This window comes from Camelina sativa, chromosome 11 (genome assembly GCF_030686135.1).
Source record: "Camelina sativa cultivar CO46 ecotype springtype chromosome 11, ASM3068613v1".
In the NCBI taxonomy this organism is placed as follows: Eukaryota; Viridiplantae; Streptophyta; class Magnoliopsida; order Brassicales; family Brassicaceae; genus Camelina; species Camelina sativa.
Window position 1 is genome coordinate 47,109,580 of NC_141890.1, and position 12,701 is coordinate 47,122,280.

At 32.6% G+C, this 12,701-nt stretch overlaps 3 protein-coding genes across 3 annotated transcripts; 2 read left to right on the forward strand and 1 right to left on the reverse strand.

The window, feature by feature from the left end:
- The first annotated feature begins 1,528 nt into the window (after window positions 1–1,528).
- Window positions 1,529–5,433, forward strand: LOC104726498 (subtilisin-like protease SBT4.12). The gene is made up of 10 exons (XM_010445365.3): window positions 1,529–1,685; window positions 2,454–2,548; window positions 2,628–2,719; window positions 2,801–3,053; window positions 3,199–3,685; window positions 3,766–3,863; window positions 3,961–4,176; window positions 4,251–4,362; window positions 4,442–4,649; window positions 4,736–5,433. Exons 1-10 carry the CDS (start codon window positions 1,593–1,595, stop codon window positions 5,290–5,292), a joined length of 2,211 nt encoding a protein of 736 aa, XP_010443667.1. The 5' UTR covers window positions 1,529–1,592; the 3' UTR covers window positions 5,293–5,433.
- A 285-nt stretch (window positions 5,434–5,718) lies between these two features.
- On the forward strand, window positions 5,719–9,529 carry LOC147935527 (subtilisin-like protease SBT4.4). Its single transcript, XM_087474193.1, has 4 exons — window positions 5,719–5,854; window positions 5,972–6,069; window positions 8,935–9,026; window positions 9,305–9,529. Exons 1-4 carry the CDS (start codon window positions 5,774–5,776, stop codon window positions 9,421–9,423), a joined length of 390 nt encoding a protein of 129 aa, XP_087330319.1. The 5' UTR covers window positions 5,719–5,773; the 3' UTR covers window positions 9,424–9,529.
- A 74-nt stretch (window positions 9,530–9,603) lies between these two features.
- On the reverse strand, window positions 9,604–10,944 carry LOC109127447 (uncharacterized). The gene is made up of 2 exons (XM_087473041.1): window positions 10,937–10,944; window positions 9,604–10,682 (listed from the first exon to the last, which is right to left on the reverse strand). Exons 1-2 carry the CDS (start codon window positions 10,942–10,944, stop codon window positions 9,770–9,772), a joined length of 921 nt encoding a protein of 306 aa, XP_087329167.1. The 3' UTR covers window positions 9,604–9,769.
- Window positions 10,945–12,701: the final 1,757 nt, after the last annotated feature.

A 12,701-nucleotide genomic window follows, 5' to 3' on the forward strand; every position in this document is an offset into this window, starting at 1 on the left:
TCAAAATTGGCAGCAAACAAAAAAAACTTGGTAAAAAAATAGTAATTACGTTATGTAATTTTGGTAAGCGTCAGAGAAACAGATTGTACCTACGTTTTGGATATGGTTGTCGGAGACTTAAACCTTTGTCGTTAACTCTATACTTCGTTAACCTGGATTGTCGATATATCACCGCTAAATACGTAAGAATCAAGCAGTCTTAAAGAAGAAGAAGGTTTGAATATATACATTGAGTGGCTAGCTATATATAACTTCCATGCGGACCATCTGTAACATCCATTCAACATATCATCTAATATATACATTAGAATTGACACGCTCCAACCATGTATGTTCTCTCTATCTTTGCATGTTCATCATCATGGTTGTAAAATATTTATAGTAATTTTAATCCATTTAATTAACACAAATGGCGAATCTAACAGGTTCCTCTAGCAAATGTGTTATATTTATTATTTTTAACAAATGCGCTACAAATTTCTTAGCATATTTATAACAAAATCTCTTTGCAATATATTATTGTTGTTTGCTTTTGGCATCGACGTTGTTTCATGCATGGACCAACTAGAATATTAAATATATAAAAGGAATAAGCATCTAATCAGCTTTAAAGTACTCCCAATAATAATCAAATACTCCATTAAATAGGCCAATTATTCACCACTCACTAACTTAAAAAAAATGTTTAAATCGGATTCCCACGTCTCCCAAATCCTTGTGACCGGGGTGTACGTACCCATTTAAAACGATTTTAAGTAGATTAGATTAAAATTAGATTAAAATTATAGTAATTGCATTAAACAATTAAAGACACAAATTTAGAGAAAATAAATTAAATTTTACTAAGTTGTCACGGACAGATTTTTAGTACATATATACAAGCGGAGAGGTCAAACAGAATCTCCATTATAAAAAGTTATATCTTCATAAAAAAATTAAAATTGATATTAATTGGGGTCTACCTCAAAAAAAAAGTACATATATTAAAACGTATAATTTTAAAAACATTTATAAATACATAAAAATATGCCTTAATTATTTTAAATATATATCTATATAACACTAAATATGGGGTTCAAATATTTTCTTCCAAATTAATAGGGTAAAGTTAATCGAAAGTTCCAAAATAATACACGCAAAATCGTATGTCGTAGCTAGTTTCAAGACTTTCAAGTGTTACCGATTTGTTCATAGTTGGTATGAGTATGACGTGGAATATCAAAACTCGTTAATGAGAAAACCGAATGTTGATGGGAGAACTTCAATTTCATGTCGTGGAATTATTCATCATAATTAGTTAATTACATATGTTACCTATATAGTAATATACTTATATACTTATATCTGTTGGATTAATTATCATATGTAATTGAATTATATTAAAATATATATGATGATTAGACACAAATATATAGATATATATATGATATTGTTTTTTATAATATATGCTTTAATTTTTGGGCTGCAAATCGTTTGAGACAACTCTGGACACGGTGCATGCATGATCTCCTATATAAAGAGACCTTTGCATGTACATCTTCATAGAAAACAAAAAGAAGTTACAGTAGTTTTACTACATTATATTATTAAAAATGGCTTATCTAGCAGGTTCCTCTTGCCTCCTCTCATGTCTCCTTGTTTTGTTCTTAATTTCAGTCTCAGCAGTCACTGATGAAGATAAACAGGTATTTATAAACGATTATGTATATTATAATTAGTTTATTATGATAATCTCTTGTTTCTCCATATATACATATGACCATCCGTCAGCACCGGTACTCAATACTGCGTATCTGATTTGGCTGCGTAGACATATGTTTCATTTTAATAAATAACCTTGATCCACTTTAGCGGCTGAACATAAACCCTAATCCTAAACGAAGAAGATGATGACGTGGTCTGCAATTATACACGTGACTAACTTAATTAGTCCTAAATGGAATCCTAATTATATTTTACTTCTGAAAATCAAATGGACTTCTAATTTGCACAATAAGTGTCTTCTTTTGTGTGCTTATATATAAACGGTTTCTTTAAACGATTTCAATATTTTTATTCACTAAATAATAGCACATCTTTTGCTTAATATAAACAATACGTAGCAAAATAAAATGAAAAAACAAAAATCTATAAACTTTTTAGCTTATATTCAATATAACATACAGTTTTTTTTTTAAATCAATATAAGAATTTTTTTTTTGATCAAATCAATATAAGTATATACCATAGAAAATGTTTCTTAGAATTTCGTGTTAATATAGCAAAAAAATTAACTTGATTGTTCTATCGTACGTTTTCGACATTGACATTGTATATATGTAATATTATATTATAGGATTAGGATTTTATATAACCATTTAAAAAAAAAAAACTTACTATAGTTTTGCCGTTGTACGTACATGAATACATGATGATAATGATGATGAGTTGATGATGATATATGTTCAATGAAGGTCTATATAGTCTACATGGGTTCACTTTCCTCTCGAGCGGACTATATGCCAACGTCCGATCACATGAATATTCTTCAAGAGATCACCGGAGAAAGGTGTGAATTTAATTAGTATGCTCTAACAATAATTAGTTCTTTAACTATTTGAAGTTTTAATAAGTGATATATTTTTTAGTTCGATGGAAGGACGTTTGGTGAGAAGTTACAAGAGGAGTTTCAACGGCTTCGCAGCCAGGCTCACTGAGTCAGAACGTATAAGAGTTGCCGGTGAGTGTTCTTTGACACAGAAATGTTGAAATCATTTTTAAGATTAAACAATCGAAGAAAGCCCGTTTGTGTTTTCCTTAGAAATGGAGGGAGTTGTGTCAGTGTTCCCAAACAAGATGTTACAACTCCAAACGACCACCTCTTGGGACTTCATGGGGTTAAAGGAAGGAAAAAGAACAAAGAGGAACCCTACCGTGGAAAGTGATACCATTATTGGAGTTATCGACAGTGGGATCACGCCGGAATCTCAGAGTTTTTCCGGCAAAGGCTTTGGTCCTCCTCCAAAAAAATGGAAAGGTGTTTGTTCGGGCGGCAAAAACTTCACCTGCAACAAGTATTTCTTAAACTTTTTTTTTCTTTTTCATAAAAGATTAGACTTTTGACGTAAAAGCTGTTGTTACAAAATAAAGAGTTCATATATATTGTTGATATGAGCGGTCAAAAAAATAAATTGTTGATATCATTTATAATCATTACAGCAAGTTGGTTGGGGCAAGAGACTACACAAGCGAAGGTCCTAGGGACATTTCAGGCCATGGTACACACACGGCTTCCACAGCGGCTGGAAATGCAGTCGTGGACACGAGTTTCTTTGGAATCGGCAATGGAACAGTAAGAGGTGGCGTTCCGGCCTCTAGAATCTCCGCTTACAAAGTCTGCACCGATACAGGGTGTAGCTCGGAAGCTCTTCTGGCTGCGTTCGATGACGCTATTGCTGACGGTGTGGATCTCATCACCATCTCTATTGGGTTTAAATTCGCGTCCATGTTCGAAGATGACCCAATCGCGATCGGAGCTTTTCACGCTATGGACAAAGGGATTCTCACTGTAAGTTCTGCGGGTAACAGCGGTCCAAATCCCAACACAGTCTCGCATGTAGCGCCATGGATCTTAACCGTTGCAGCCAGCACCACCAACCGTGGGTTTATCACCAAAGTTGTTCTTGGAAACGGCAAAACACTTGTCGTAAGTAACAAGTAACACTTGTCGTAAGTAACAAGTAACACTTTTTTTTACCAAGCTCCTCTGTTCCTTTTTCGTAACAGGGGAAGTCAGTGAATGCTTTCGATATGAAAGGAAAAAAGTACCCTCTAGTGTACGGTAAATCTGCAGCTTCCTCTGGTTGTTCCGCAAAAACCGCAGGGTTAATTTCTCTCTACAAAACATAGTCTTAATTGTGACGATGATAGTGTCGACTTAGTATTTTAAACAATGTAACGACCTCAATTTTGTTCTGTCAGGCTTTGCGCGCCATCGTGTCTAAACAAAAGTCGTGTGAAGGGAAAGATCTTAGTGTGTGATGGTCCGAGTGGTTTCAAGATAGCTAAATCAGTTGGAGCTATTGCAATCATTTCTAAAACCCCTAGACCAGACGTTGCATTCACTCACCATTTACCTGCCTCTGGTTTAAATGCAAAAGACATGAAGTCTCTCGTCTCTTACATTGAGTCCGAAGAGTAAACAATCATCTTCTCTATGCTCTTTAAATATGCTCCAGATTCTCCAAATTTATTTGTGTTTGTTTTCTCAGTTCTCCACGAGCGGCTGTTCTAAAAACGGAAACAATCTTTAATCAGACATCTCCTGTTATCGCTTCCTTCTCTTCTCGCGGTCCAAACACCATCGCTGTTGATATTCTCAAGGTAAAAACTATACAACATGTTTATGATCTCGGTCTGTTTTATATCTTCGGTCTCAGAGACAATTGTGGATGACTTGCAGCCGGATGTAACAGCACCAGGAGTGGAGATCCTTGCTGCATTTTCACCTGATGGTGAACCGTCCGAAGATGACACCAGACATGTGAAATACTCTGTTTTCTCTGGAACTTCAATGTCCTGTCCGCACGTTGCAGGTGTGGCTGCGTATGTCAAGACTTTTCACCCTAAATGGTCTCCTTCCATGATTCAATCTGCCATCATGACAACTGGTAAGCAATAACCGTATGCGATTTTTACTATCTTGTGCTACAAGTAACCGTTGTTGAGACTTTGTTATCTTAACTAATCTTTGCAGCTTGGGCCGTAAAGCCTAAGGGACGTGGCATCGCATCGACCGAGTTTTCTTATGGAGCTGGCCATGTCGACCCGATAGCCGCTTTAAATCCTGGACTTGTCTATGAATTGGAAAAAGCTGACCACATAGCCTTCCTCTGTGGCATGAACTACACTTCGAAGACCCTTAAAATCATCTCCGGTGATAACGTCAAGTGCTCCAAAAAAAACAAAATCTTGCCGAGAAACCTTAACTATCCTTCAATGTCGGCTAAATTGTCAGGATCCGCTAGAACCTTCACTGTGACTTTCAACAGAACGTTGACCAATGTCGGCACGCCAAACTCAACATATAAATCAAAGGTCGTCGCAGGTCACGGATCTAAGCTTAGCGTCAAGGTCACGCCTAGTGTTCTGTATTTTAAGACAGTGAACGAGAAGCAATCTTTTACGGTCACTGTTACAGGCAGGGACCTCGACTCGGAAATCCCTTCGTCCGCAAATCTAATTTGGTTTGATGGCACCCATAAAGTGAGAAGTCCCATTGTTGTTTACGAAATGGTTGTTGATGAGTCATGATTAATTCACACCATCGTCATCTCAAATAAATATTTATTTTCGTTGTAACGTTTCTTCATTTTATGTTTGAGTTGTTTTATTGCTCTATGATGTTTCAGCTTCTTATTGATGATAAGAGAAATGTACAAGGTGCTTGATCGATGTCAGGTTTTAATTTTGTCGGATTTATCACATTATGGCTTTCCAAAGAGAGCAAATTAAAAACGTTATGGTTTTAGGAAAGTGACGCTAATGAGGAGAAATAATACACAAGTTTAATTTTAGTATCATAACTTCTCAATTAAAAAACTGTGCATGTGGTATATATATATGTACGTTATGAAGGCTTATATTTAAAGCAAACGCCAATGTATGAAAGACTCTCTGTTGGTTACGTTTTGTTTCTTCTATAAAAGACCACTCCCTTTGTATATCTCTACCAAACACAAAAAATAACAAACTTATCCCTAAAAACAAAACAAAAAAACAAAAAAACAAAAAAATGAATAAATTCGCGGTGTTCTTGTGTTTGTTTATGTTGTTGATGGTTACCTCCTCGCAAGCCAATCAAGGTGAAAGAAAGGTATGGTCGGGATACAATATATATAGAAATTATTGATTAATTTAGTTTGGTTCTAGGTTATAAATCGTAACTTATAACATAACAGCTTAAAATGGTAATTACGGGTGGATAATGCAGGTTTACATCGTTTACCAAGGAGCATTGCCGCCAAACAGCGACTACGACACTGTTATATGTCACCATTACTCATTGCTTCATAGTGTCCTCGGAGTAAGGTCAACAACTATTTGATACCTAGATCCCGGTTTAGAGCGAGAATTAATCTATATAATAATAACAATCCGAATAAATGCAACTAACAGTTGTGTTTTTTCAATCATACCTTTTGGATATTTTCTGAAAAATCGTGATGGATCATTAAAACGGTTATTTATGAAAAGTTACAACTGTTCACTGTAAAATTGTGTTGATTGGAACATTCATATCTTTTGAAATCTATATATATTTGTCTGTTTGAACTGTTTTCATTTTTTTGCCATGACACAAAATCAACTAAAATTTTGAATCTCAACGGTTTATACATTTTTCTAAATTATTTTCTAGCATTCATTCTTTTAAAAGTCAAGAATTTCCTCTAATTCTTGATTTAACAAAAGATTTTTTGGAATGATGAATCTAATTTACAACTTTTAGTTAATTTTAAATATAAAAGTTTAATGAAAATACATAAAGTGTTTTTCCAAGATTTAGATGGATTACATAGTGAGTTTTTGAATTTGACTTTTCAATATATTTAAACCCAATCCGAATAAATGCCACCAAAAGTTGTGTTTTTTCAATCGTACCTTTTGGATAATTTTTTTTTTAAATATGTAAAAAATTTAAATTGTATCTTTCACAAAAAGTTGTGATTGTTCATTGTAACGGTTTTTTTGTAAAGTTGCAACTGTTCATTGTAGAGTTGCGTTTATTTAAATATTCGTATCTTTTGAAATTTATTTGTTTGAAATGTTTTTATTTTTTTGCCATGGCACAAAATAACATAAAATTTTAATATCAACAATTTTTACAGCTTTCTAAATTATTCTCTAGCATTCATTCTTTTAAAAGTAAGGAAACTCTTCCAATTCTTGATTTAACAAAAGATTTTTTGAATGATGAATCTAATTTACAACTTTTAGTTAATTTTAAATATAAAAATTTAATGTCTATATATAATAGCAATCCGAATAAATGCCACCAAAAGTTGTGTTTTTCAACCGTACCTTTTATATTTTTTTTAAAAATCTGTAGAAAAATTAAATTGTGTGTTTTACAAAAAGCTGTGATTGTTCATTGTAACGGTTTTATTTTTTGAAAAGTTGCAACTGTTCACTGTAAAGTTGTGTTTATTCGAATATTCATATCTTTTGAAATCTCGATATATTTGTCTTTTTGAACTGTTTTCATTCTTTTGCCATGACACAAAATAATATAAAATTTCAATATCAACAGTTTTTACAGCTTTCTAAATAATTCTCTGACATTCATTCTTTTAAAAGTAAAAATATTCCTCTAATTCTTGATTTAACAAAATATTTTTGGAATGACGAATCTAATTTACAACTTTTAGTTAATTTTAAATATAAAAATTTCATGAAAATACCTAGAGTTTTTTTTCAAGAGTTAGATAGATTATATAGTGAGTTTTTGAATTTGACTTCTCAATATGATAAGAAAAATGTCTTTTATTTAAAATCAGTTTATATGGGTTATAAGGTGAAATCAAGTGCAGACACAATATTTTCGATTTTTCGTAGCACCTTTTCATAACTTTTTTTTTTTTAAATTCAAACGGTTGTATCAGTTCATTGTAAAATTATGTCTTTTCACTATATTTTATTTATATCTTTTCATCACAAATTTTCGGTCAAATAGGTTGTCTATTTATATAGTCATGTCTTTTGAAGTCTCTTTATATTTGTCTCTTCATCAGTAACTAACAATTTTGTTGAAACAAATTTTCTATTTTATGTTGAATCTAAATAATTAAATATTAATATCTAATATTCAACGTGATTCTATAATCTAACTAAAATTTTAGAAATGATTATAGCGATAGAGAAATTTAATACAATTTAATATAGAATTTACAGTTGCGTCTATTTTTATCGTAAGTTTTTGCTAAAAAATAGTTTAATATTTAAAAATAAGAATAACAATCTGAATAAATACGAACAACAATTGCGACTTTGCTTCATATTTTTTTTGTAAGAAAATTGTTTTTATTCTTTTTTTTAAACTCAAACAGTTATCTTTTCATTTTAGAGTTATGTCTTTTCACTATATTTTATTCATATTTTTTCATTACAATTTTTCGTTCTAATAGGTGTGTCTATTTAAATAGTCATATCTTTTGAACTTTTTATATATTTGCCTTTTTATCAATAACTAACAAATCATTGTTCGTTGAAACAAATTTTCTGTTTTATGTTAAATCTAAATAATTTGAATATTAATATCTAATATTCAACGTTATTTTATAATCTAACTAAAATTTTAGAAATAATTATAGCAATATAGAAATTTAATTAAACTGAATATATAATTTTTGCGTTGCGTCTATTTATCGTATCTTTTCGTTAAAAACTAAATTAATATTCAAAATTTATATTATTTTGTTTTTAATTATAATTATTTAATAGAAAATTATATTTACTCATTAAAACCATTAGTTCAATATTTTCAGTTAGGATCACTTTGTCATAATGATTTTTCTAATTGTAGTTTTACCATAATTTTTCATAAAAAAATCTTATATTTATAATACTTTAAACAATATTTTTTTTGCAAAGTTGCGTCTATTCTACATAATATTTTTTGTTACAAGTTTTTTATTTTGATGGTTGTGTTTTTAGTAACAGTTTATGTTTAATTTATGTATTCAAACTATTTTATTACATTCAAATGATTTCATAAATGTATAATTTTAAGTTTTAAATTTTATTTACTTTTTTCTAAAATACTTCTCCTGTGACATCGCGGGGGGTCTAGTCCTAGTTACTACAATATATATTCATTATTCAAAGATGTACTACTCATCATAGTTTATGTTTGCTTTAAAAAAACTAATTACTTGATGTGTATATTTTATTAATCAGTTACGACCCGAGCCTAATTGTCAGACACTACGCGAGGAGCATTAATGGATTCGCCGCGTTGCTCACTGAGGAGGAAAGCAAGAAGCTTTCAGGTAAAAATTTCGAAACTTTATATTTTTTTTACACTTGCGATATCATCAAAGAGAGGATTCACCCACATATATGTATGGCTATGTTCCAAAATAATTTTGATTTTTACTTTACAGAACGTAGTTGATTAACCTAAAAATTGAAAAGGATATGTATCAGTCTTTAGAGTTTAGAGTACAAGTTTTAATATGTGACTTTTATTAGTCTTTAGAGTAAAATTTATTAAAGTAATGGTTATCCTTTTGTTTTTGGTTCCTCTCTACTTGAAATTGTATTATAGCGATGCCCAAAGTTGTTTCGGTATTCCCGAACCGGAAGCTAATACTCCGCAAGGACATGGACGTGGACAGTGTCATTGACTTGGGACTCAAGACTCAACAAAATTTGGCTCCGTTGTGACCATTCACTTTTGATTTTTTGTACTAATCATATGCATAATTATGAAATATAACATCCTAATTTAACAGGACCCTCCTATAAACGCAAAAAAAAAAAAAAAAAAAAAGAACCAAGTTATAAAAAAAGATGTAAAACGTACACTATCGTGTTTTTTTTTTTTTAATATTAATATAACCTGAATATTACAAAAACTATGACAAAAAGTCATGCAGTATTTTGTGAAACAAGTCACAAAATTTTAAAAGCTACAAAAGCAGTATAGAAATAAGCCAATAATACAAGCAGACCCATAGATAGTAACCGAATCTTCCGCTCCGGTTGGCTTTGTTAAACATCGAAGAGACATCTAGCCACGTCCCCGGTGCCCGCGTCCACAGCACCCATGACCACGTGATCTACGTCCCCGTTGTCCTCTCCCTCGAGCAATAAAAGACTCTTGTGTCTCTTTAGCTTTAATGGAAGGTTGAACCGGTCTCTCTCGCAGTAATCTTTGTCCGGAAGGAGTCATATGGTCCATCATTTCAGATTCACTATCAGAATCCTCTGCATCAACTAAATCTCCATCTGAGGGAAGTGAATCCCCATCTGAAAAATAAGAGCCCAAACGGTTAAACTTATTTTTAGCAAAGACACTTCTTACCTCTCGGTCACTAAGAACATCACTATCTTTTGTGACTGCAACTTCATTAGCTATTTCGGTATTGCAAACAACCTTAGATAAAACTTGAACTTCCATATTTGTATGGCAATCTGCCACTTTGGTGCATAGATCTGAGACTTGTATTGGTACAGCCTCAATGGGTAGGGCTGAATCGTCTTGGACTTTGGAGCCTTCTTGAATGACAACATTCGTGGATTCATGTTGAAGATTGATTGGAGAGACTAGAGCTAGGGCGGTAAATAAACTAACATTGGCAGGAGCATTGACCTCATTAGAGACAACTTTGGTGGCTTTTTGATGTGGCAACTTTTGGTTCATACAACGGGAAGCTTTATGTCCTAACTGTCCACAATCTCCACACTGAACAGGAACCCAAGCGTATTCAACATCAACCATAGATATGTTTCCCTTTTTATCCACAGCTGCAATCCTAGGAGGGAATGCTTTACTCAACTCCACTTCCACCAAGATCTTAGCCTCACCCATTAGAGAAGGGTCAAGTCTTGGTTTGTAAGTAGCCATAGGAGCACCTAAACCTGAAGCAATATGGCTAATTCCTGGAATTGAGTAGAGACTGTTCGGAATCTTTTTAAGGGTTCTTTTTAAGGGTTTCAAAAATCATTAATTATGGTTGTTAAGGACTAACAAATGATAGAGTTTCTCATATGTCTTTCGTAAGAGCCCCCCGTAATCATGAAAAGGACCGTCACTGTACTCAACGATTAACACTGTAATAAACTTACAAACAGACTGGTCCTAAATCACAAATAACGCCTCTATAGGGAGAGAAGAATTTATCTGCTACGACTTAAAGCTCAAATCTTCGGTTCTTACTGTTGTTTCTGTCTATACCTCTTCATTCACATGTATTATGTATATGGGTGTCAAAATGGGTCAAGACTAATGGTTTAACTCAATTCAACTCAAATCAAGAACCCTAATGAGTTGAAAATTTTAACCCTAATGACTTGATGGGTTAAATGAGTTGATGATTAAATGAGTTAATGAGTCAAATGAGTTTGGTTATAATAGGTTTATGAGTTAACCCACTAACCCATCAATTTCTACATTATCAACCTAATATCATCAACATCATCATAATTTTCCCGCCAAAATCTCAAACCCGCAATTTTCCCGCCAAAAACACAAATCCGTAATTTTTGATAAAATTGAAATCCGTAGTTTTCTTGCCAAAATTCAGAATTTATAATTTTCACGCCAAAAACGCAAACCCGCAATTTTCTCACCAAAATTCAAATCCGCAATTTCCCGCCAAAATCTCAAACCCACTATTTTCCCACCAAAATGCAAACTCATAAATTTTTCGCCAAAAACGCAAACCCGTAAATTTCCCGCCAAAATCGTAAACCCGTAAAATTTCCCGCCAAAAACGCAAACCCATAAATTTTCTGCCAAAAACGCAAACCCGTAAATTTCTCGCCAAAAACGCAAACCTGTAAATTTCCCGCCAAAAATGCAAATCCACAAACGTAAATTTCCCACCAAAAACGCAAACCCGTAAATTTCTCGCCAAAAACGCAAACCTATAAATTTCCCGCTAAAAACGCAAACCCGCAAACGTAAATTTCCCGCCAAAAACGAAAACCCGTAAATTTCTCGCCAAAAACGCAAACCTGTAAATTTTCCGCCAAAAACGCAAACCCGCAAACGTAAATCTCCCGCCAAAAATGGTAACCGTAATTTTCCGCCAAAATCTCAAAACCACAATTTTCCCGCCGAAAATGTAAAATCTGATTTTTCCTCTATAATTTTCCACGAAAAGTTATGTGATGGTGATAATGATGATGATAGTAAAAAGGATGATAAAGATTTATTATTATTATTTTATATTATATATTAATTAATTTATATTGTAGTGGGTTAACCAATTATTTATCTAACTCATTTAACTAAATGGATTCATGGGTTGATCCAACCCAATTGTTAAATGAGTTGAGTCAAACTCATTAACTCATTTAACTTTTAACTCATTGGATAATGAGTTGAGTTGGTTGAGTTAACCATTTTGACATCTCTAATTATGTATATACTTTTGTGATAAATTGGCTTCTTGAATTTGCAATGTTTGAAAGTAATACAAACATCCCAATGCGGTTGTAGGAGAAAACGAAGAAACAAAACACTACTCTTTTTCAGATTCTCAGACTTATACCGAAGTCACAAAAACATAGTCAGAACATGCTTATAAAGATATCTTTATTCACAGATGCTGAGATTCAAGATTTGAAGTTCTTTCCATTTTGTGAACTTGTGTGCTTGTGCAGCTGGGAAGAATATCAAGTGTGGGGAAGTCTTTGACTTTGATCCAACCAAGATTCAGAATGAGGCTATGGTAACTGTTACATCACAAGAAGACTTGTTGAGAGTCTTCTTATATATATATGATTTTGTTCCGATGCTTCATAATCGTCAGAAGTGGACCACATTCTGTAATTCCTCTCACAGATTTTTCAAGTTCATAGTTTCTCAACTAAAACGGTGTATTTTGTATATAGAGTAGTATATGTACGTTATGAAGGCTTATATTTATTAATTATATATATACATAAATATATGAAAGACTCTCTGTTAGTTATTAATTAATTACATTCATTAA